This window comes from Amblyomma mixtum, chromosome 2, assembly GCF_055824585.1.
Source record: "Amblyomma mixtum isolate Tamu chromosome 2, ASM5582458v1, whole genome shotgun sequence".
NCBI lineage: Eukaryota > Metazoa > Arthropoda > Arachnida > Ixodida > Ixodidae > Amblyomma > Amblyomma mixtum.
The window spans coordinates 184,418,604-184,444,605 of NC_143013.1; the positions used below are offsets into that span (position 1 = coordinate 184,418,604).

Below are 26,002 nucleotides of genomic sequence, written 5' to 3' on the forward strand. Positions count from 1 at the left end.
AAGATTGCACAGTTACTTTGACCGACATTTTTGATTCTGCTTCAAAAAGCTTTACCCACCGGTGTGCTCTCTGGCAGAATTGGAACTTTCTCAGAAGTTAAAATTGTGATGACACCTATCAGTTCTGGTGATGTGTAAATGCTAGCTCATACTTAACTGCCTTACTGGATCAGAGGATACCTCAGTCGCGTTGTGAGTCGATGTTGCCCTGCACGCAGAAATTCAGGCAGTTATGCGCCTTCCCTTTTCTCAATACCAGCGCAAGGTTTTGGTTCCCCTCATTTTGAGGAAAGTAAAGGAGGCTCACCGACTCCCTGGGTGATTCGACACCTCAGTCACGCATAGAGGTAAGTAGCGGTGGGGACGCCAGCGGCCTATTGCTGCAGGAGGAGGGATGACGTCATTTGCGTGCCGCGTTTCTTCCACGGGCTTTTGATGACGGTGAGTTTTTCGCTCTAGGAGTGAAGTAATCCTCTTCCATTATTAACCATTCAAGTTCTTATGAAAAGAAAACAGTTATTTAATGTCTCGCGCCCCTATTTCAGCGATTATGCACGTATACAAAATGCTGTAAACACCATTTCCAGCAACTTTTCCATGGAAATTGTTTTTCTGCGGACGTTCAGTAACGAAACCCACTGTTTCTTTTTTTCTGACCAGGTTCAAATTGTCCAGAGGTTATGACAGTGACCGTATACATTATAGGCGGGCAGGCTTTTGCAGAACTTGAGCAGTTAATTAGGCAGAAGTCGAGCTCGCAAACAAAAACAGTTCAGCAGTGGCGATACCAGCAATAAATAAATAAATAAATAAATAAATAAATAAATATCCCTCGATGACCGTCGAATTCAGATTGCGAATAACGTTTTGCCGCTCCGCATTTAGAGAAACTCATGTCAAACTTTTCGCTGTGTGAGTTGGTGCACATTCTTCGGTAAACATTACTGCAACATCAAACAAGTGAAAAGAAGACACGACAACGACGACGCGCTACTGACAACTCAGTATCGCGTCATCCTCTCTTCCTTTCATGCGTTTATGTTGCGCTAATGAAGAATGCCGAGCTTCTTACAAGATGCAGCGCAAGGTCACGATCATTGCAGAGTTGCAAGAGACCTCCATAGAGATAGTTGCAGAGAGTTATTACAAGTTCAATAGAACAGAACAAAGATTTAGGAGAGCGTTGGCCAAAACGTGACAAACATTTGCCATTCCTCTCGATTTTTTTTATTCGCAGGCATCAAAACACGAGTAGTACCAATTGCTGCTTCCTGAACTGCGGTTCACTTTATTTCAGGCAGCGCAGTTTGACGACGGCCCAGCGGGGAAACCGATCGCTGAGGTGGAGACAGGGAACGCGGTTGCGACAAGACGGGTGGCGATGGGAGGAGTCGAGTGTCTTGGCCGGTGAAGTGGAGTGAAAGTGCGAGGGAGGGGCGTAGGTAGACATATGCGAGGGTCGGCATCGTCTCCAAAGGCGGGATTCACTGGTGTCAGTGACATATCACGTGGCCTTCAATCCCGCATGTGGCCATGCCGCAGAAAAGCAAATAGGCAGGTTGTCCGGTGTGCGCCTTCGGAGGGCACGTTTGGTTGTTTGCCTAATAGGAAGAAATGGGTTCAACCTTGGGGGAGGTCGACACGAAATAAATGCTACACGTCTGGACTGCTTAGAGGCTTCGGCGTAGGTAAGCGGCGCAGAAACGGGAGGCTGAGAACAAAGGTAATGTTTGCTCATTTAAAGTTAGGGCACGTTGAGCGGTAAACAGTCGCCTTCTACCTCATGTGGCGTTTCGCCCCACTCTGATGTAAGCCAGGTGCGCTTGTGAGACAACCGGAAATAAGTAGTCCAGTTCGACCGACCCCACAGCCTCCTCCAGCTCCGTCTACTAAAGTAGCGCCTTCTGCTGAATGGCTGTCATCACTTTATCTATGCCGTTGCCTGGTTAAAGAATTTTGGCATGGGATGTAAGGTCGTGACAACGTTTGTAGCCATAAGATGCTACCGCGAACATGAATGCCTCATTGCTGCCGTGACCATGTGGACAACGTAATAGATTATCTGGGATCTGTTTTTCGCTCGCAGCCATTTTTCCTGTTTTCGGAAAAGACAAGGAGAAAGGCCCGTAAAAGACAAACATCCGCGGTATCCATGATACATGCACAGTATCGAAGATACATATTTCATGTAACTGTATTAGGTATTGCTTACAGAAAGTGAAGGTATCCAATTATCGGTACCGAAAATGCTCTTTCAGTGTATCGTGCATTTCAACAATACTAGATATTTAAAGAAGTGTGCCTCACATTTTTAGGCTGCTTCGCGACTGCGGCACTCGTTCGGGCGGTACCAAGCTTAAAAAAAGGGGAGAAGTAGGAAGATAATATGCCAATTATGTTGAATCGGTCAGCCATCTTTCTACATACGTTCGTTGTTTGGCCGATAGATGACACATTTTTTGTGCTTGCGCACATTCCTTGAAAGAAGGGACAAGGAGAAAGGTCCACTATGACAGTAGAAATAACACTCCTTCACACATATTCGAATTGGTGGTGGTTGCCAACAATAACGTAAAACTTTCGGCTTCATGTTCAGTAGCTTAAAGCATATTTATTATTTACATTCAAAGCACGGCAAAGGTCACGCACTTTTTCACACTATGGTCAATGGGGTCACAGCGCTGGCAGCGTCAAATGCATCAGCTGACGCAATCCTTTCGTTTGAGGAACAACGCTAAAAGCCATAGTTCTTAAGAGGAGCTAGTGAATCTTATTTTAGTTTAGTTTAGTTTAGTTTATGGGGTTTAACGTCCCAAAGCGACTAAGGCTATGAGAGACGCCGTAGTGGAGGGCTCCGGATATTTCCACCATCTGGGGTTCTTTAACGTGCACTGACATCGCACAGTACACGGGCCTCTAGAATTTCTCCTCCAAAGAAATTCCAGCCGCCGCGGCCGGGATCGAACCCGCGTCTTTCGGGTCAGCAGCCGAGCACCATAACCGCTGAGCCACCGCGGCGGCCTAGTGAATCTTGAGTTCCCTAATTTGACCTCTAAGGTTTTCGAGTCAATATGGCGATGCTTCACTCTTATCCGTTGATAAAAGGCAACTTTATCAAATAGAATAGTAACATGCGCATGCGCTCCTGAAGAGACGCTTATTTTTATTGGCATTGCTTCAAGAGCAACTCCAGCGATTTTCTGCCCCTACTGAGTTAATGGCTGACTAATATTGCTGACGCCTTTCTCAACACAGTCCGCGACTCCATTTGTTTAGAGCACGCACTCAATAATTTTCAATAAGCAAAAATCTTGAATCGAATCGAAACTCCACGCCAAGCCGACCCAGCTGCTTTGTGTGACATCAGTGATTACGATACTCATTTCGAACTGAGCCGCATGCATCTGCTGCTGCTCTTCCGCGCTGCGAGAAAAGCGAATCGCCGTGAGAGTATCACATCGAACGGAGCAAAGAAAATCGGTGATTTTTTCTCACTGTCATCAAGCAGTGACAGCGACAACTCGACATTAATATGTATATATATTAACAGCTGTTATCACTGGCCGTTGCAAAACCCAAGGCGGAGTTTAGTGTCACTACTATCCCGAAAAGGCCCGGAGTTCCAAACATTTCTCTCTTCTTTGCTCCCCGTCAAAATGTCAAAATTCTCTGCAGTCGGAGGAAAAACAGAAACCATCGCCATACGAAACGACCAAGGCCCTTTTTGCGGGATAAGGAAGAAAAGTATTTTGGCAGAAAATAAGTGCCATTCCTACGCATTTCTGTCCTGAAGTATGAAAGGTATTTCCAGTGTTCTGGCAAAAACGACTCCGCCGAGTGTAAACTGGAATTTAACTTGTTGCCGAGCTGAATTCAGTGTGGCTTTTGTAAATAACGTTCACAGTGTTATTGAATATTCGTATTTTTTTAATGGAAGAGCCTTTATTTTACAGAGTGGTGTATTAGAAGCTTACGATTCTTTGGGCTTTGCCACAACTTTCTGGATGGTGCAGCGTCAATTGCTCCTTTTTGCATTCAGTTGTATAAACAGAAACCAAATTAAGGCCAACGTATCGCGAGATTCCTAGCTAGCTCCACTCAGACTCTGTCTGCTAACGCGACATTTCTTTTTATTTTTTGGCCTGAAATCTTGCGTTCCACCTGCTTACACTTAGATACAGTATTATTATTGTTAAGAGGGAGCAGCGTTCGTGCTGTCGGACATAATTTGTTCGGTGAAGCCCTTTGCGGGTGGCTGTGTTCGCCATTCTATTTCTGAAACGGAACCTGCTTTACAGTTCCGTGCCTCCATGTGGTTATAATAATAATGGTGACAGTTGTGAAACGTGGTGCATTTGCTTGACTCGTCTTTATCCACAGCTCTTACTTTCTCCCTCCTCTTCAAGAAGACTATGATTATAAATAGCAAAAATACTGGTCAATAGCTACAGCATGCAGGGCCCTAATTAACATGCATATTAGAATTAACTTATCGGTGCATGCGCACATTATTACCAAACACAAACGGCGCCTGGATCCAAGGTTGGGGGCTCCTTTATGTGAATGTCTACAAAAATACACTTCTAGCTAATGAGGTTTTCAAATCTCAACAATGTTATATGTCATAGACATCGGATTATGAACAGGCTTCATAATAGAGCTATGATTACATTACTCAAAACCGATCAGCTTGCTTTGCTGTTGCAAAGGCGAATCTCGCAAGCAGAATGTTTCATGTGTAGGGGTGCGTTTATTAGGCGTCCTCAAGAGACCGAACCGCCGTGCAGGATCTGGCAGCGTAGACGGGCGTAGCCAGCACCAAGAGAGCGGGGCAACTTCGTCGTCGTCAGGCGCAGCGTAGTGTCGGCGCATAACTTCGTCGTCGTCAGGCGCAGCGCAGTGTCGGCGCATGGCGGTAGCGGAACCTGTCACAGTTGGCACACTACAGTTTCCCCCCGGTGACAAGGAGCCATCCTGGCGTCTTAAGGGGAAGGAAGAACAGAGGGGTCGTAGTACGGCTTCAGTCAGTCGACGTGGACGGTTTCGCGGCCACGGCGACGCAAGTCCGCAGCGGGTGCAACAGGCTCAACAATATAATTGACCGGAGATGTTTGCTTGAGAACCCGGTAGGGACCATGATACCGATGCAGCAGTTTCCGCGAAAGGCCGGGAGTTGTGGGAGGCACCCAGAGCCACACAAGAGCCTGGTAGGAATCGGTTGCCGGCGTATGGCGTGGCCTGGCCACCGCTTGGGCGTACGTCAGCGATGCCTTTGAGGATATGGTGAATCTTGTCCGCTTCTGGCATGGCGGCGTTGACACGTTTGCAGAGGTCAACGATGTCCTCAATGTAACTTGTGAAGGTCTCGTCGGTGCGTTGAGCGCGGTCCCGTAAGCGCTGTTCGGCACGGAACTTGCGCACCGCAGGGCGGCCGAACACTTCCGCAAAGCTCTTCTTAAATATGGGCCAAGTGGGTAGGTCCGCCTCATGATTTCGAAACCAGAGGTTCGCCACGTCCGTGAGATAAAAGATGACGTTACTCAGCTTGACAGTGTCATCCCACTTGTTATAGCTGCTCACTCGCTCATACGATGACAACCAGTCGTCAACATCTTGGTCGGCAGTCCCACTGAAGAGGGCAGGGTCACGCTGCCGGATGGCGCCAGAACAAACGACGGTGGTTGAACTGGCCGCCGGTGTTGGGGCAGTCTCATCTGGCATGGTTGACACAGGCGGCAGCGTACGGCTCCGGAGTTCCAGGTTGGTCGGGGACGAACTCAGCACCTCCACCAATTGTAGGGGTGCGTTTATTAGGCGTCCTCAAGAGACCGAACCGCCGTGCAGGATCTGGCAGCGTAGACGGGCGTAGCCAGCACCAAGAGAGCGGGGCAACTTCGTCGTCGTCAGGCGCAGCGTAGTGTCGGCGCATAACTTCGTCGTCGTCAGGCGCAGCGCAGTGTCGGCGCATGGCGGTAGCGGAACCTGTCACAGTTGGCACACTACACATGCATTAAATCAAAATTTAGCATACTGTCCTGGCTGTTCGAACAGCTTCCAGCTTTCTTTTCGGTTATTACACCTAGTGCCATGAGAGGATATTTTTCATGGGTCTAATAAGTACCGTAGCGCATTGATCACAATTATTACTATCATCTCCCTATCCAGAACAACTCTGATTTATTATTTTTCTTGCCACAGAGCAGAAACAGGTTACAACTACCTTCCGCTCCTATTTAGATGCATCACAATCAAGTGATCTTTTAAAGCAGCCAAGTACATGTTTACCCCTGGGGAAGTATGTGATTACTAACAACGTTACCTATACTTTTTCGCTGCTTTCAAAAATAAACACAGTACTAAAATTTCCCTTGACTTTTTTGCCAGGTGCATCCGTCCGCTCTAGTGATAACCTTTAGAGCAAAAAGATAAAGTAAAAAGAAGTAAATTAAATAAGTCGTAAACCTTATTCCGGCCCAAGGTTTAATTTCTTTAGTTCAGCGGGATGAAACAAGGCGCACGAAATAAAAAGAATTTTTCTTTTGAAAAACTATGAGTGATATGAAAGACCTAGCATTAGTCAGAGCACAGAAATGGTGACGGAAGCGCAACTCTAAAGGTGAGGCGCGTTAATTGGAGTCGAATCTCTTGAATTCTGTCATCAGTTCCTAATCTTTCTGTGCCGTTTTTATTCGCAAAGAGGACGGCTGCATTTACGATCATGCAACCGTTTTGTTCGAAGGAAAACCGTTCTAAACACAGAGCAGATGATGCCTTCACATAGAAACCTGATACTAGAGCACATTGCTCCTTTCATTGTCGAAAAGTTAATTATGGCATTATGTTTAAACTAACCAATAAAAAATTTCCTACAGGAAAAACGGGAAGTTTCTAGCAACATTTTTTGCGATTGCCAAACTATTCATGTACCAATTGCGCCAGGGAACGTTATGAATAATTATTTACCAATGCATAACAAAATCACCACCCACGCGTTTCAAGACAAGTTGTGCTTCGCAGTTGACATGTAAAATCCATATGCCAGCGTTCTGAGATCCATTATCTTGTATACTTATGGAGTCTTTGCGTCACTCACGTAGTGCTTCTCAGCGTTTCGCTTACATTCGCAGCTCAAGTACTGTAGAAGCAACCACCCGTTTCCAGTCGTTGCATGGCAGCCGCCTTCCAACATCGGGCAGAGAAAAAAGATGAACGCTCTGATAACCGTACCGTAGCAGCGACACACAACAGCCGGTCGCTGTCAATTCGAAAACAATTTGGCGTGACTGCAGCTATGAAGAATTCTCTGTCCAGTGGAGCCTTGTCAGTACCCGTCATATCAGAAATGGTGCGCGGAACGCAAATTCCGAACATATACAAGTGCGATGTTCACACCAGCTGTGAACCCCTGCAAGCAGAGTTAAAAATTTCACGACCTGACGAGCCGTGCAGGCCGTGTCGGGGACAACCCAAGACTGAGAGCCTTTTTTTTAATTAGAGAGCAAGGTCCCAGGTCACAGAGCCAGCACTCCTCAAGATCCAACCACCGCTTCGCTGTCGTTTTCGACTCGGCGTAGAGGCCGTGCGGAGCGTTAGGCACATGGCATTATATCCCACCGCGAAAGCAAACATCGTCTCTATGTGGAACTGGATATGTACAGGGAGATAAAAAGGAAGAAAAAAAAGAATCTAGGAGTGAGGTGAACTACACAATCTGCGCTAGTTGAGACGCGGGAGGAGTCGAGTTCGCGCTTGGGTTAAGGGAAAAACTTCCTTTAGTCACTCGGCTTACCCTGCTTGTTCCACGAAGTGGCCTGCTTCAGGGGGGACCTGGTGCTCCTCCGAGCGCGCTTTTCTAGAACAGCGCCTTCTACTTGCGTGCCTGTTTTCTCTTTAGTTTTATTTAGTTGTTCTTCAATATTTGTTGGTTCTTGACTTTTTCTTTCGCTGCTGATACACTTAATACCTGTTGTTTCTGCGACTGGAGATATGTAATGAGACTTCTTTTTTTCTTTTCCAGTCAAAAAGGCGTGCGCCGCTCTAGTGTGGTGTGCGCATGTGATTGTACTCCTATATATTGTTAACTGCTCTGAGGAATAAAGCCAGTTGTTAGTAGCGTTCGTGTTTCTGGTGTCAGCCTCCTGTGATGGTCTTTTTTTTTGCGCTACCTTTTTTATTCAAGTATGTTCAAGGTGATCGACCTTAAGTTTGGTGCAAGACATGGTGAAGAAACAGCACCCTCCAGTCCCAACAACAACCCTACGCTCTTGGACAAGAAATGCGAGTGAAAGCCCAGACCCCCTGAATGAGTAGCGACTGAGCATTGCGCTGCGATTTTCGATATGAAGCTGACAGGCATATGGTTCTTTGAAGCGATCGCCACCATGCAGCTTAGCGTGTGCAGCATTATCCGCAGCCGGGCGTGCGTATTGCGGCGGTGTGCGCGGACATTTGAAGACAGTCGTCTCACCCAAGAAGCCTCGATAAAATTTTTAGGCGTCATATTTCAAGAGCATCTTGCTTGGACTACCCATAAGGAATATATACGCCCAAGGGTCGCTCGATCTGTGGGTGTACTAACCAAATTTAGAAACCTGTTACCACATAAGGTAAAATTGCAAATACATTATTCCTTTTTCATTCACACATAAATTATGGCTTACCTGCATGGGTACAACTATCTCCACAAACCAGAAGAAAATTTTCACCTTGCAGAGGAGAGCTTTTCATGCGATTGGAAATCTTCCTTTTATGAAGGGCTCATTCGAAATTTCTTAAAGATATCACATGTTAACCATACTGCAAAGCTACTAGAAGAAACTGGAAGTGTACATTAAAAATATAGTTACAGCAGAAAAACATGATTTTGAGCAAGATTATCTAATTTAAAGTTCCGCCTATAATTATTTCCGACGCCGCAATAATCAAGCCTATAAGCCCCGCACAAATTGCAATATTCAGAAGCTAAACTCACGGATACCAGGCTTATTAAACATACACCGCGAAATTCTAGATTTCGCCCTTGAAAACCATACACCAAACATCATTAAATGAAGTTCTTGCAAAGCTGGCTTCCTGTAGGCAAACTGCTCACAATCCCCCTTGTGTGAGTTTTAGCATCTGTGTTGTCTTCTCGTGCTCTATATTGCCACGTATCACTATGGTGGCCGTTCGTTCGCGCTTAAGGCCGCAGGAAGGGGGTGTTATCATTTTTGTTTGTGACGCGAGAAGCGAATGGACTAATCTGGATGCATCCCAGGCAAGAAGAGCTCTATCTACGTTTTTCCAGATTACTGTAGATGATCTTGACGTGTTATCTCGAAGTTTCCTCGCCGGCTTTAAATTGAGCGATGCCACGAGCGGCGGGAATTCGTAGTTCGACAACTGACGAGCACGTTTGTTGCTCACGCCGCCGCCGAGTGATTCAATTCTTTTGCGGGCGCAAGTCAGCCCAGATAAAGAGCTTCGTTTGCAAGCCTTGTTGCAGTATTCCTGACCGCTGGACTGCCGTCACTACACCGCGACATTTGGTGTAGGTACTGGGTAGCCTTTCATGTTCCGGACACCCCCTACAAGTCGTGACGCCAGCCCTCTGAGTCATCTACCCCAGGACCAGAGTCCAGTCCACCGCGCAAGCCGACGCCTGCAAAGGGGACGCACCTGAGTTCGGTATTCTGCCGGACCCTACCCGGAAGTGAACGCCAGGAGCAACGTCTACCATGAGCTTGCCCCAGACGATGGCTCCAATCATTCTTCAGCACCCCTGGGTGCCACCAACCTTCGACGCTTCGCCTTTCACCGACTCCGAAGAATGGCTGGAACAGTTCGAACTGGTGGCTGTCTTTAACAACTGGGACGATGCCATGAAATATAGGTACGTCTTCTTCGCCCTGGAAGGACCAGCAAGAGTGTGGTTTGAGAATGAAGAAGTCAGCCTTGCGAACTGGGAAACCTTCAAGGAGCGGTTTCTCAAGACTCTCACAAACGTCGTGAGAAAGGAGAGAGCCCAGCAGCTGCTATAGTCTCGCATTCAACACCTAAACGAGACCGTTGTAGTTTACACTGAGGAGATGAAGCGTCTCTTCCGGCGGGCCGACGCAAATAAGAAGGAAGAAGATAAGGTGAAGTTGCGTCTGCACTTTGGCGGCCTCGTCCGCAGCCCACCGAAAACCGTCGCGGAATTCGTAGGAGAGGCATTCATTATGGATAAAACCCTTGATGCCCGAGCCCGCCAGTATGACCGCCAGCAGCGCGTTTTCTCAGCAAACTGCCTGGACACCGCTAACAACGATAACGTGCGGGAGGTTATTCGTGAAGTTGTGCGAGAGGAGCTCCGACGATTGCTGCCAACAGGAACGCAGCCAAAGCTTTCATCGCTCACAGACGTCATCCGGGACGAAGTTCAACAGGACTTGGGTGTGACGCCGACTACCACGCAGCCTACAGAGCCCCCAGCCATGTATCACGCCGCAGCAGTGCGCCGTCCTGCACCTCGACGACGGGACCCAAGCCCCTATCGCCCTCAGTCATCTCCGCTGGACCGCCGCCCTCTCGCCCCAACCCACCCGTCCTACGAGCGTCGCACAGGGCCGAGGAAATGCGACGAGTGGCGAACACCCGACCAGCGCCGCCCACTATGCTCCCACTGCGGCGAAGCCGGTCACATTCTCCGGTACTGTCCATATAGGGGAATGGGCATCCGAGGGTTCTCTTACGACGCCCCGCGACCCCGACCCGGCCAGCGACCAGCCGAAATCGAAGTGTTTTTGCTTCGGGAAGAATGCTCACCGCCCAGCGACCTATCACGTTCCCCGTCCCCATCGTCCCCGCGCTTAGTATCTCCTAGCCGAGGTTACGCCGTGCGTGGACGCTCCCCAAGCCCCCGAAGGTTGAACTAAATAAAGCAGCCTCTGGAGGTGCTGTTGCTTCTGAGCGGAAGAGCTAAGATCCTCCATCGACGAAAACACAAGTCTATGCCTCAACTACGACGACCACTACGACGACGACGACAACTACGACGACGACAACTACGACGACGACGACGACAACTACGACGACGACGACGACAACTACGACGACGACGACGACAACTACGACGGCGACGACGACAACTACGACGGCGACGACGACAACTACGACGGCGACGACGACAACTACGACGACGACGACGACAACTACGACGACGACGACGACGACAACTACGACGACGACAACAACTACGACGACAACAACTACGACGACGACAACAACTACGACGACGACGACAACTACGACGACGACGACAACTACGACGACGACGACAACTACGACGATGACGACAACTACGACGATGACGACAACTACGACGATGACGACAACTACGACGATGACGACAACTACGACGATGACGACAACTACGACGACGACAACTACGATGACGACAACTACGACGACGACAACTACGATGACGACAACTACGGCGACGGCAACTACGACGACGACGACACGGCCAGACTTGAAGCTTTTACCGCTGCCCTTCAACCTTATTATGAACGCTAAAGGACTCGAAGTTAGCATTCTCCGTGTTTTTTTTTCTATATTAAAGCATCGAGGCGATGCTTCTTTGAGAGGGAGGTAATGCCACTTATCACTATGGTGGCCGTTCGTTCGCGCTCAAGGCCGCAGGAAAGGGGTGTTATCATTTTTGTTTGTCGCACGAGAAGCAACTGGACTAATCTCGATTCATCGCAGGCAAGAAGAGCTGCATCTACGTTTTTCCAGATTACTGTAGATGATCTTGACCTGTTATCTCGAAGTTTCCTCGCCGGCTTTAAATTGAGCTATGCCACGAACAGCGGGCATTCGTGGTTCGACGACTGACGAGCACGTTTGTTGCTTATGCTGCCGCCGAGTGGATTCAGTTCCTTTGCGGGCTCACGTCAGCCCAAATAAAGAGCTTCGTTTGCAAGCCTTGTCGCTGTATTCCTGACCGCTGGACTGCCGTCACTACAACGTGACAATATCTCCTTCGTTTCATACGATCGTATGTTGGTTTTGAGTTTCCTTCAAGGCTTTGAGCTTGTTCACTGCACATGACTTCTGCTCAGAATTGTTGAATGAATGCTGTTTGATGCTACTGTTGAATGCCTTTGACGAGGACGACAGGCCCTCGTCAGGTGTTTGTTGTTGTTGTTGTTGTTGCCTTGGTGGCATGGCACATACCCACGACGGGGGATTGGCCAGGGTTCAGTCAGGAGAGCCCAAAGAAGGTAAATTGGTGCCAAGCTAATGGATTACCTTTTGGTGCCAAGCTAATGGATTACCTTTTGGTGCCAAGCTAATGATTTAACTTTGGGTACGTATTCCGAAGAATTAAAGATGTAATTATAGATAGAAAGAAATTATGGGAACAAATGAATGCGCAAAAAAAAAACAACGGGCATAAAGATTAGAAATTGAATACAAGAAAAATTCTGTATGATTTTGCAATGCGGACATTTTGGGTACCATTAGCAAGGAAACCTGCCGGTAGCAATTATGTAATTGTGGAGGAAATCGCAAATTTGATGCAATGCAAAACCTCTTGCGCTAGCACCGAAGGACAGAAGAAGCGGAACCGACAAAGTGAGTCCCCTTCGAGAAATTGGGATTTCGAGATACGTCCTTCTCTGAAGTGCAAAGCTCCGGCATTAGAGTAGGAAATTCTCCAGTGTTTCCACCTCTCCACAAGTCGCACAAAAGTTTGAGGGACTGAACCCGCTTCTGCATAAATAAAGATTTAAGCGGGGAATTCTGCACCGCAGGAGTGTCATTGCAACCTCACACTGCCGGGATTTACATGCACGAACCTTCCATGGGTACGGGAGATGGTGGTAGTCAACAGTAGCGAGCAAGGGATCGTTGCACAGAGTGGTAATATACTGAAAGCGCTGAAAGCGAGACATTCCGAAAAAAATCAGATTAGGGACGCTACAGGCGACTGGTGTATTGAGAGCAGATTTTGCTAAAACGTCTGCTTCATCGTTTTGATAAATACCGCCGTGACCTGGGATCCAAACGAAGCGCACCTCCTTCACCCATCCAGGAATGAAATACTTTAATGAGCGGCTCAATAGATCGTCCCGTTTAGAATCCAGTGCCAACAACACTGAGAGGCAATCTGACAGGCATATCACCTGGAAGACACTGGGGGGAATCTTTAAAGCAGCCAGCCCAAGAGCCATAAACTCCGCAAGAAATATGGGACTGTAATCCGGAACTCGAAGCGAATAACTCCAAGAGAGATCCTCAGAAAAAATGCCAACGGCTGCGTTCTAGCCAGCCCCGGACGCATCTGTAGCAATCACACTGTGGTGGGGGAAAGAGTCAAGGTGTTCTGAGAGGAGACTAAGTAGTGTCCTGGACGGGAGATGCTTTAATTAGGTGGGAAAATATAATCAAAAGCAATATCCACAGGGGACGTTGCAGAACCTACTCTACACACAAAACTGAGATCTATACCAATGATCGATAAAAGGTTTTGAGTAAAAACGACCTGAGGGAGGCGGAACCTTGGCCAATGATGACTAAAAAAGAGAGCCGGGTGGGAAACAAAAATAGGTGTAGCCACACCAGAAGCAAACTCGAATGCCCGTAAGAAAGTCCTGACAGTTAATAGCTGAAAACGAGAGTTAAGGTCGGGAATACTAGCCTCCAGGTACAGAACTGCGGTGGAAACTGACTGAGGGAGACCAAGGCAGAGGCGCAGTGCACGCCTTTCTAACAGCAGCAACGGACGGAGCTTGTATTTGGCGGACCCAGAAAAGAGTATGCTCGCAACACTTTTAGCCTGTACGTCTTCGGTTTCTGTATTTCATAAACCGAAATATATTAAGATTATTAAATGTGTAAGCGAACTAAGTTATCTAGAAATAATGATAAATTATTCAGATTTCTGCAACCATTCTGATTTATATTCCTTCTTATATGTGAAGGATATACGTAGGTTGTTGAAACATCCCTAAAATCATCACTTCACTGGCTTCAGTGCTGGAACTCTGCATATGCCTGACCCATAGCGATCAACGAAGAAGAAGAGGATGACCCATAAGGATGGCTGCGTCCCCTAAGTCTCCTACGCGGTCAAATATTTCTCCTACACCGACTGCTGCTTTCCCAACTTCGTCTCCTGGAGCCCAGAGTCCGAGCGACAAGGCCAGTGTCCCAGGAGAAGAACGTTCACCAGAAGTGGGCAGCCACGAACTGAAGCTCGGCCCTCTTGATGGCACACCGGCGACAGACTCTGCAGCGGCCATTCAAAACAGCCTTTACGCCATCTTGGGCCATGGGAACTTCCAGCGCCTCGTCGTCTCCTGCGCCGCACTCGCTATGATTGTTTATATGCTGCACGCGTTCGCCTATATCATCATCGGCCGACCCGTGGATCACTGGTGCCGCCGCCCTGAGGAGCTACGGCACCTCTCCTTGGACACATGGAGGAACGCGGCCATTCCCATCGAGGCAGACGGGCAGTTTAGCCGGTGCACCGTATATGATCCGGCGATTTCGGTGAGTAAACGGAAATTGTTTCATCACAAAGAATTTTCTGAAGAGACGTTTCGATAGTGTTTTCAGTGCAGGTTTAGGTGTTTTTAATACGGGTATAGTATTTAGAGCAGAGAATCAATTACCGAGAGGATTTCTTTATTCCTGCCGTACACACTGAACATGAACCTACCGAAAAGATGCCTGGAAGTGCACAAAGTATCTTGTCCTCTAGCGCATTCAGGTTTGGGAGTTCACTTTCTTCCGTCAGAATGGTATTTATTATTTATGCCCGGCCGGTGTTGTGTTTCTTTTCGCGATGGGAATATTGATTACTGCCTTCAAGGAATGGCTACGGGGTGCTAAGGCGCTCTTTTAGAGCGCAGCTCTCAGACGGCCGTTCCTGGCTTCCGCGCTCCAGTAGGCGGCATTCTCATCTAAGTCCTCGGAGTCGGCGTGACCGGTTGAACTCTACCAAGTATCATAATGAAACGCCACACGGAAAGTGGATGCCGCGAGAGCATCCGAGAGAGTAGGTAGCAACGTAACATGGCACAAACAAGCCTTGAAGAGCAGCGCTAAAATTTTGCATTAACAGCTATTGTAATCATGAGTAAATTTTTTTATGTCCACGTGGAGGTTTTAAACGAACCAGTGGGGAAAACATTAACAGCCTTTGTCTTTTCAAGCAAATATTGTAATTTGTTTCATTTATACTCGGATAAAACTTAGTTTGTCAGTAAAGTTCCGCTCTCATTAGGACCGCCGCGCTGAATTCCGCCACAACGAAAAAGTAGTGTGTTGTTGAAACTTTTCTTCTGCACCTAACCACGGAGCTTATCACAAGAAAAAAATAACCTTTCGAGTTTTGACGGCTGGCTTGTTTGAGGCAGTCAAATATCAATAAGCTGACTTCGTTTATTGTTGCGATAGGACGCCGCAGTCCATGGCCCAGTGTTAGCAAGTGCGGTTGTTTTAAGCTGCATCATAACATAGTAACTTATATATCTGCCTCATCGGTGCTCTTTGGGGCTTTTCTTGAACTTGCTGCAGTCTGGAAGCCTTTAAACAAGAGGGGAAGTGAAGCTAAGAAATTATTTTGTTACAGTGGACATGAAGAATTGTAAAGTAACTACTGCAGCAGGCGTTACAGTAAAACAGTACAGTAACACATTTCCACGCCTAGGGGGATGAAAGAAGAATAAAAAAACAAAGGCAGGAGATGCTAGGCACGTACTGGTGGGCGAGTTGGTTCCACATTGTTACTAAAAGCGCCAAAAAATACACTGCTGTCGAGAAGACACGAGTCACCCGTAGGTCCACTAAAGACTGATAGTTTATGCCTGTAGCGCAGAATTAATAACTCCGACCGAGTGATAAACATAGAAAAAAAAGTAGTTTCATAAACTTCTCGAAAAAAATAGTGGGCACAATACCGTCCATTTTTTTTCTTTTACGCACCACGCCCAAATATGCGAGCCCCATGCCAATAAACACACTGAGGGATCACCGACACATGATTCATCACACTTCTTGATGTGAAGCGCTTTCAGTATTGCTCTGGTTATCTTCGGCTTGTCCACAACACGATTCGTGGCAAAGTTGAGTGCACACTCATGAGCCTTACAGTGAACACTTATTTGGCCCGAAGGCTCATGTTCAGACTAGTACCGATGCTCATGCGACATATCGCTTAAGCATGTGCCCATTTTTTCCACGTTTCAGCACAACCTGAATGCGAAAAGGAAGAAACTTTCTTTACGCAGCTGACCTGCTTCTGGCCGTGTCTCAGATACAAACCTATCTCTTTTCGTTTTGGGGAAAGGGGAACGCAGAACACCGAAGAAACACGGGCCGTGATGCGCTTTTACAAAGCACAACGATACAGTGACAACCGTGAGTGGGTGGTCAGCACTGAGAAAATGAAGCGAACTGCTCAATAGATCCGGTTTCAGATATCGCAAGCGCGTTCCGAGCTCAACGAGGGCAGCAGTCAAATCCGGTCAGTGGTGCCCAAGGTCTTCAAGCTATTTTGTGCTGCGGGAGGAAAGGCATGGTTATGAACGGACTTCTCAAACTGCATGAGAACGATTGTCAAGACTGTGATAGCGCCCTGAGGTATATGAATCAGCGTACAGTGAAGCTTGCTCCCAGTCCTTTCACATTTACGCGTAAATAGTATGGAAATTGCTTCAAATAGATGAGCCTTACGAGCTTTATTGAATGAACTCCCACGGGGTGAGGCAAAATATACTACGGTTTACAAACGGAATGAAACCAGGTGTTGTAGTGTATGACATCACTGATGACATCAAATTGATGACATCATGTTCGAGATGTATTCCTATCTAAGCGATATCGTATTTTGAGCATGAGAGTTTAATCACCCTATGTCCTATTGAAGGGTTACCTCAGTTTAGCTTAGACGGCCGACGCCGGAATTTTTACCGAACGAAATTTGCGTTCAGTGTGTTCTAAGAAGGCGGCCATTCTGGCTAGGCACTACGTTTTCGTTGTTTTTAACACAATAGCTCTCAGGCTGCCATTTTGCAAGAATACCGGCGTCGGCATTGTAAGCTCATCATCATCGTCATCAGCCTGACTACACCCACTGCAGGGCAATGGCATCACCCATGTCTCTCCAATTAACCCTGTCCTTTGCCAGTTGCCGTCACTTCTTAATCTCTTCATTCACTTCATTCAGTTGCCCGCAAACTTCCTAATCTCATCCGCCCACCTAACTTTCTGCCGTCCCCTGCTACGTTTGCGTTCTCTTGGAATCCACTCCGTTACCCTTAATGACGCTAAAAAGGTTGTAAGCTAAAATTGTAAGCTAAAAAGGAGGTAACCCACATGCCACTTATGTCACGCGGCCTTGTTTCGTTATCACAACCTACCCGTTGAATTTTCGGCAAGCTCGTCACCATCGCAGGTGGAAGTTAAAATACTTATAGGTTCGAGGAGTCTGCTCATGTAGAGCAACCTTGGTCTCATAAGCCCCGCCGCGACTGGTTTAACAGCGGTGACTGTGTTTGGAGCAGCCACTAGCTAGGGGAGTGGCGCATTGATTCAGCGGTACAACCCAGCGTCCGCAGAGGTATGAGGACTCCCCGCTAGGTATGAATGTAAAGCACATTTTCTGCATGACTGCGAAGTGATGCGCAAAGAGTACCCCACGCCGCCGCAGTCAACCATTAAGGCCATTTCATTATAACGTTAAGGCGTAGCGCAAGTGCCGCTTCTAGTTTTGTTTTCAGCACTCTGGAACGAATGCATCAACTGCCCGAAAACCCCTCTATTCAACGAAGCACAATTTTCCGCGATGTTTTATTTTACTGCGTACGCGCTTATTGCCACAAGCCAATAGTTTCGTCGAGGGTGTCTCTGGGGCCTTCGAGTGCGAGAACCGCACCCGAGCGACAGACAAAACTATACATCGGGAGAGGCTCAAACCGTGGGCGCAGCGACGCCCATAGCGAACGGCGGGAGCTGAGAGAGGGAAATCTCCAGGGGCGCGCTTTATAATTTTATCCTGTGATCCTATGGTGCTTCGATGTAGCGCACCGCAGTACAGGTTGTAACACGTACTTCGCAGCCGCCGTCTTGTGCCCAAAGAGATGAGACGCCGTGGTATGGAGCGTTTGCCAGTATTCTTGTTGAGTATGTGTACAATATGTACAATATTTTTGTACATATATGCGCCATTCTGGCCACTTTTTGCTGACAGATGTAAAAGAGAAAATAACTAGCATATGCTTGCACGTATAGCTCTTGAATATAATGCGTGTTGTGCAGCTAGGTCAGCAATAAGCATAAAGCAATGATCAGCATGTTCAGCATAAAGAATGTGTTTCGGTACTGCCGGGCATGAATGGGTTTATAAGGTGCATAACATGAGAAGGTTTCAAATGCGTCTCTTGCTACAAATCAACAACTCCCTCATGAGTAATTAATGAGTAATTACTCCCTCATTACAAATTTACTCGGCCCTGGGAGATTCCCCTAAACATTTGACCAACACTGTTCTCACTTCGAATTATTGATCAATTCGCTCTCGCCCTACCATAAGCTTGCCGTGCCGGTTAGCTCAGGTGATAGAGCGACTGCTCCGGTCTAGCGACGGTCCCGGGTTCGAACCCCGGACCCGGACGAATTTTTCTTTAACTACGAAGTTTCTGCGAAAGCTGTATAGCTTTCCTATGTAGCCGTTTGGCTGCGCTTGGGTGGATGCCAGTGAGTAATTACTCCCTTATTACAAATGTCTATTCTGTGTACACTGTGTTTCACCTTTGGCTTTTTGACTTTGAAGAGTGATTTTGGCATATTATTGTCAGTGATGTAGTTCACCACAATAAAGCTAAGACCTGCTAAATAGCAGTGTGGTTATCTATATTGAATAGGCAACTTCTTAACTATTACTTTTAGGCGCTTCAGTCATTCAGAAGCATCTAGCCCACCGTAAGTAACACCCATATCAGTTTTTAGAATATCGAAAACACAAAACATTCTGCGCTGTGCCCGAACAAATTTTGCCTACATCGCACCAAAATAGATGCGTTTTTTAGAAGCTTGTAGGCAAAGCAACCTCCAGTGCACGTAACTATTCGAAATAGCCAAAATTTGTTGGGCCGCAGCGCCGAGGGTAACGGACTATCCGAAATTCAAAAACTGATATGGACATTACTTACGGTGGGCTACACGCCTCTCAGTAATTAAGTGGCCTAGCTGCAATAGTAAACAGGTAAGAATTCATTATTAGTTGACCAGCCTGCTAGTTACCAAGTCTTAGCTGTATTCTGATGTACTACACCGCCAACAATGCTATGCCAAAAAAAGCGCTCTTGCAAATCAAAAAGCTTACTTTTAAAAATTTTGTAAAATCTTAGCTGAAACACCGTGTATAAAAATCTGCAGAGATACTGTGGCTTGATTACATCGCAGACCTTCGCATTCGTTTTCCAGTTTTCGCGTTTCACATTTGAGTGCCGCACTTTCGTACTTGTCTCATCCTATTCAAAACGAAGACATCGGGTGCTGAGCCGGCACTCAATAGAACACAACATCCTGGCATGCTAGTTTTTGCGATATCACAGTTTATTGCACATTCCGCAGCAATGCCACGGAATGCGACTTGCCCCAAGATGGTGACAGTAAATTAGAGGTGGCTCGTTGCATTCTTTCTTCGGAGGTGCCCAGGCGTCTCCAAACCTGGTTATACGGCGGTGATGAAGGAGGAGACGTTCTGTGATAGAGATGGTGAAGAGGAGCAAATATATTTAGAGAAATTTGCAACAGTGAGAACTGCAAGTTACAGAAAAGAAGTCACAAAGAAAAATTCAACTACTGTAACAAATGAAGCGATTTCACGCAGAGATAACAATCGAAGACCTTACTTAACGACGAAAGGTTAAGGCCCAGGTACTCTTTTTGTACGTGCCAAGCTCCGAGCCTTAGCTAGGCTGCGCAAGACTACTGTCTAATGCTTATTCTGCCATTTTTATATGTTTCACAAATAAAGAAGTTAGGGCTGTTATGTTTGAAGGCCCACACTAGTCTTCCCTAAATAGTAAAGCTCTATAGTAGCAACGGACCATGAATCCTGGGCACAACCACGAGCCCAGGGTTTGCTAAAGAATAAACATTATGGACACTCTCAGCACTCGGGACTCCTCGCTCTTTCTGTGTGATTTTCTATCCTCTCCCTCTTCCCTAGGCATAAGATAATTAGAGGGTATAAAAGCGCATACTGACTAGGCAGTTCATCGACTCATAACATGTCAGTGTGTGTTATTTTAATTGTCTGAGCATCATCAGCACTATAAGCATTCTCTAACTCATTCAAATTCGCCAAGAGCTATTCCCGCATACTCAGTGGCCAAAACAATTCTTGGAAAGAATGCCACTGTCCTCCGTCATGCTTGATAATGAACTCATCTCAACGAATTTATACAATGCCGTGTTTGGCATCCATCGGAGCATCCTAGAATATGGCCAGACTTGATAACACGAGCAATTTCAGTGCTTCCTTTGCTTTGTGCTAGAGTTCTCTGGGGACAGTAGCGCACTTAGCATGTGAGGCACATCTTTAAGCAACTTTACTAAAGGATATTGGAAGGCCTGAAGCCCAGGGCCAAAAGAAAAAAAAATGCGCATGCTCTTTTTCCAGAAGCAGTTATCGAGGGAACTAAAGAGACAGCGGTAATTAGGCTGATATATTCCAAACTCATTTAAGCTAAATAGGGTTAACGAGTTTAGAATATATCAGCTTATATATTACTTTTTTTAATGAGTCGAGTTATCCGGCTATGAACGGTGAAACACAGGCCAAAGAGAAACCAGCACACCCTGTTCTGAAATGAATATAGGCCGTTGTAGACGAACCCTGAACAAGGCCAAACCTTTTTGTACTGTTTTCGTCACACAGGAGGACCCCGATGAAGAACGCCACGTGGTACGCTGTCAAACTTGGGAATACGACATCGGCTACGCCAAGGACAGCATCATCAGCAGCTGGGACTTGGTGTGTGACCGCCAGTGGCTCCTAAGCCTGTCCTCTTCCGTATTCATGCTTGGCCCTGCGGTCTTCGCCCCGGTCGCAGGCGCCATGTCGGATCAATTTGGCCGAAAACCGGTCCTCTTGGCGGCCGCTGGAACACTCTTCGGCGCCAGCTTGTGCGCCGCCGGCTCGCAGTCATTCCCACTTTTTCTGATGGCTCGCTTCGTGGTCGCCGGATCTGCCAGTGCAACTGCCCTCATGTTGTTCACCCTGATTTTTGAAGTGACCAAAAACGAGCGGCGTGCCCTGTACAGCTTGGGGGCGACATCCATCGGAGGCACAGTTCCTTTGATGGTACTAGAGCTGGTGAGCTTATTGCGGCCATCATGGGAACTGGCACAGGCACTTTTACTGCTACCACCGATGCTGCTGTTGATTTGGTGCAGTTTGATAGAAGAGTCGCCAAGCTGGCTGATAGCCACGTCGCAGTTACGCATGGCCCAACAAGTTGTCCTCAGTGCAGCGAAAATGAATGGCCTTGACGTCATTAAAACCAGGCAAACATTCCTGCGACTCAGGCAGCAGGTCAGGCCGAAGGACCAGGCACATTCCTCCTCAATTTCCGCCTCTTCTACAAGCACTACGACGGAAGGAGCTCTTCAGGCCGCTGTCTTTCACCGCCGGGCGCTCTCCGTCGCCATCGCATGGTTCAACCTCACCTTCGTCTACTACAACCTTGTAATTATGGCGATGAGGAAAGGTGGCCACAACAAAGCTGCTCACTTCGGCATGCAAGCGCTCATCTTCTTTGGCATATGCTGGTTGCTTTCCAAGAAAGGTCAACGCGAAACGCTAACTGCTGTCCTTTCCTCCGTCGCTGTTAGCGCCGCAGCATACTTCGCCGCCAGTTTCTTAGCCCTTTCAGCACTGATTCCCTCACTGCGCAGCCTTGTCCTGTGCTTGTGCACCGGTGCTCTTGCCATCTGCTACGGCTACACGGCAGAAGTGTTCCCCATTTCAATTCGCAGCACGGGCATTTGTGTCTCCTACACCGTTGGGCGCCTGGGAGCCCTGCTAAGTTCCTTCCTGTCCTTATTCAAAGGAGTCTCCGACTCTGTCGCCATGGAAGCCGCCTTGGCGGCGCTTATGCTTCTTACCGCTGTGGCGGTTCAATGGCTCCCAGAAGTGTTCCTCAACACAAAAACAGCCAAGCCTTCGTCGCCTGCTGTGCTGAGTCCAGAAGAGCAGAAGAAAGCCCTGAAAGCATCCTTGGCGGCCACGCCGAGCCCAAAAAAGCAAAACCGCCGGCGCCGGGACCGGGGGCGTCCAACGGGCACGCCGAAGCGTTCCGGGGAAAAGAAAATGGAACCCAAGTCTACGACAGAACGTTCACCCATTGTTTCTGCGTCCGCCACCCCAAAGAATTGATTAATATTCTTTCAAGCTATGCTGAACATCCTTATGCGGATTTATGCGGACAATAAGCCATTTAAACTTCAGCCATATTTTTCCCTTGTTTATTTCTAAGTCCACAGCTTATGGTTTATTTTTGAATAGAGTACATGGAATTCTAAACATGGCGAACAGAACCAGAAGTGATGTATTTATCATGAGGTAGTGAGACATGCAACATGTTATCATGAACATTACAAAGCGCATTATGACACACAAAGCATGGAACTGGTAGTTCTGTCGTGGTATTAACTACGCAACTTTGCTTTTAAGTCGCCCAACTTGTCATATGGGCTTGAAAACCTTTATATTACGAACTTGTCTGAACTTAATATGTGAAATTGTTGCTACGCTGTGTAAATGTTTCACTTAAAAAGCCCGAATATTATTGACTTATTTCTGCTATGGACAGAAAAAGTGACATCGTTTTGTGCCTGTGTTTCAGTGTTTGGGTTTCCATTAGCTATTGAACAGTATAAAAAAAACTGAAGCTCGCCTGTGGTGATCAGTTTTGTACAATTTAGAGAAAGTAAATAACTGAATTAAATTCCAATTACTCTATCTGAAATGTAACTGCAGTGGCTAATTGGAACCCAGAAAATAACTGAACAATTACATAAGTTTAATCGATGACTACTGCGTTATTTTCCTTCCTGCTTTTATTTTCATAAAATATATTTGCCCCGACCACAATTCTCTACACCGGCTTCTTGATGTTTTCTTACATTTCGCCACTTTTCAAGGGGAGTTATTTTTCAAACGTTAGTTTTCCCACAGTTCGTCGCGAAGAGCTCGGCAGCTGCACTGACAACTCTGTGCATGCTCTGGAGGGAAAACCAGTATTATAACTTAAGAAAACCTTGCGCACCAACTCGTATTTACGCACTGCTTCTGTGCTAGTGGCCTCAGTGCAGCGGCGGCCTTCGTTGCTGCTCCATGCTCTGTGTGGAAGCCTCTGTGTGGGATGTCGTGGGAGATAGGGCGCCTGGATGCCCGCCCGCTTCAGGTTTCGAAGATGCGGCGCCATCTGGATGAACGAGTGTCCCTACAGAGCAGTAACGTGATATTTCTCGTTGCTAGAACTGCTGTTGAAGACAGCGGTGACCCGTCTGTGATCAAAGCGTGATCCCGCGCAACGCTTCTCCGGAACCGGTCCGTTGGCGCTCTGTCACGAATGGAAACGGGGGGGGGGGGGGGGGGGGGGGCATTATTTTAACAACACAACTAAAGGTCCCCAAGGGATCCTCCTACTTTTCGGCCTTCGCTTCTCAGAGACCTCTGAGCACTAGACACGTTTGGCCAGCTGGTTGAGCAACTCGCAGAGCGGCCACCCATGAGGAGGGCGAAGGGTTGAGTACGGGCTGGGGGCATTTCCTCAGATAGGGCTCAATAATATCGCTCCGGTCCCCGGAAGATCGGACACTTAAACCAACGCGGAACATCTCGTGGGCGGTACTCACATACTGCCAGATAACTACACAAAACAAGCTCAGCCGCTTCAGCTTCTTACCACTTCGCCATGCACTAGATTGAAAATAGATTGCGGTCTTACGGCAACTGCAGACATACTTCTCACATTTCACGACACCTAGCTCTGTATTGACTACCACTTATTTTGACCCTCCCACTATGCTCTAAATGTGGGGTAGCTAAGGTTATGGCCACAATGTAGCTCCAGCGGGCTAGTGCTGCATTAATTAGGAGGGGGAGAGAACGGCTCCATGTGGAGGGCCCTGTTTCGAGGGAGACTTTAGACGATGATATAGTGCCGAGCTCGATCTGGGCCGTTCTCTGTGTTAAAAAGGCTTGCTTGAAGCGTCATATGCTCGGAGTACAGCCCGTGGTGGCCATGGTGCGAATGATATGTTCCCGGCTAATATTGTCTAATGTTTTTAAAACGTCCAGGGCTAGGATTCGGCGTGTTTTGGCCGTGCTGTTCTTGGTGTGCAATAAGGTTTCCTTCATGGATAGGAGCATGTCTTGTGCAGAGAGACTGGGACGCAACTGGGACGCAGTTGAGAATGGTAATCAACTACAAAAAACGCCATTGAATTACCTGGACCATTACTGTTTGAAAAATATTCGATAATTAGTGATCAATAATTTGTAATTCGTTGCGTGCTGTAGTGTGTTAGCTCTGGTGCTGACAGATTACCACATTAACCGGCATCCCGAACGGGCTGCCACCACCCTCGAGCCCGTACACGTGGTCTACCCGTGCACACAGTCTGTGCCTCGCACAACGCGCTCTCATTCCCAAACAAACCGTCCCACTTATGTACGTCAAATGCCACAATTTTAAATCACACGAAGAAGTAGCTAGCTCTCCACATTACCGCAAGTGTAACGGCCATTACATTTTTTCCCCTGGGTAACATTCCTTCAACTTCGACTACAATACCCCTATGAGCCCTCGTGCGACAGCCCTTAGAGGTACTGTAAATAAATAAATAAATAAACTGGTTGGTTTGGTTTATGGGGTGTAACGTCCCAAAGCGACTAAGGCTATTAGAGACGCCATAGTGGAGGGCTCCGGAAATTTAGACCACCTGGGGTTCTTTCACGTGCACCGACATCATGCAGTACACAGGTCTCTAGAATTTCTCCTCCAAAGAAAGTCTACCGCCACGGCCGGGATTGAACCCGCATCTTTCGGGTCACTAGCCGAGCACCATAATCACTGAGCCACCGCGGCGGCTCAGTGGTTATTGTGAGGCCGACGTAGAGTGGGACCGTGCGGTGGTCCAGGGACCCAAAGGGGGTCTAAACATACTTGGCATGATAAAGTTTTTCTCTCTGCTTTCCAGAAGACACCGTTGTATTGTGTCAGAGTAGATTTTTTCACATTTATTTCTTCCACAGATTTGCTACCTCAGTAGTAAAAAAAACCTGTCTCTATACAAAGTAGTCGTATTTTCATAACTAATACTACAGCGCTTGTTAAAGAGCCTATTACAATACATCCGTTGCATATTTCAACTTCAGGAGGGAGTCTGGGCGTGTTGGTTCATCGTCGCATACAAAGCATAGCGCAGTAACTATAGAGAGGACTAGGCCAGGACAGGAAAGGCGCTTCAAAGCGGCATGACGTCGTGTATCCAGCCTACTGCAGTTCTCAGGGCTATTTTGTATTTATAAAGGGCGTGTCTTCTCACCAGTGGCTTTACGCTCATCTACAATCACAGTTTATATCACTCCGCGCCCTGATAAACCTCAGAAAGTTTATCAACTTCACTAAGTGAGGGTGCGCTTAGTTTACAGAAACATCCAACAACTGCTTCTCAGAGGATTATCTGTGCCATTTTTCTTGATTGGAACACAAACAGTTTTCGTGGTCTGCCGTCTTCATGCCTTTTTGGCTTCAATGTTCGGCTGCTCGCACCAATCTCACGGGAGGAGTTCCTGGCTGGATTTGGGGGGTGGGGGGGGGGGTGAATTTCAATGCAGGCAAATTAAAAGTAATTTTTGAACAGTGCTATGTAACAGGACGTAAGGAAACAATGTGGCTGGTGGAAACAGCTTAGGAGCATTCACCTACGACATAGCTACTAATCC

At 47.4% G+C, this 26,002-nt stretch overlaps 1 protein-coding gene across 1 annotated transcript in view; it reads left to right on the plus strand.

Moving 5' to 3' along the window:
- Positions 1-22,786, plus strand: part of LOC149361796 (organic cation/carnitine transporter 2-like) — a 41,608-nt gene extending 18,822 nt beyond the window's left edge. The window contains exon 3 of the mRNA XM_089568156.1: positions 20,924-22,786. Within this exon, the coding sequence (XP_089424282.1) occupies positions 20,924-22,423 (1,500 nt within the window). The 3' untranslated portion in view covers positions 22,424-22,786. The remainder of the gene's footprint in view (positions 1-20,923) is intronic.
- Positions 22,787-26,002: the final 3,216 nt, after the last annotated feature.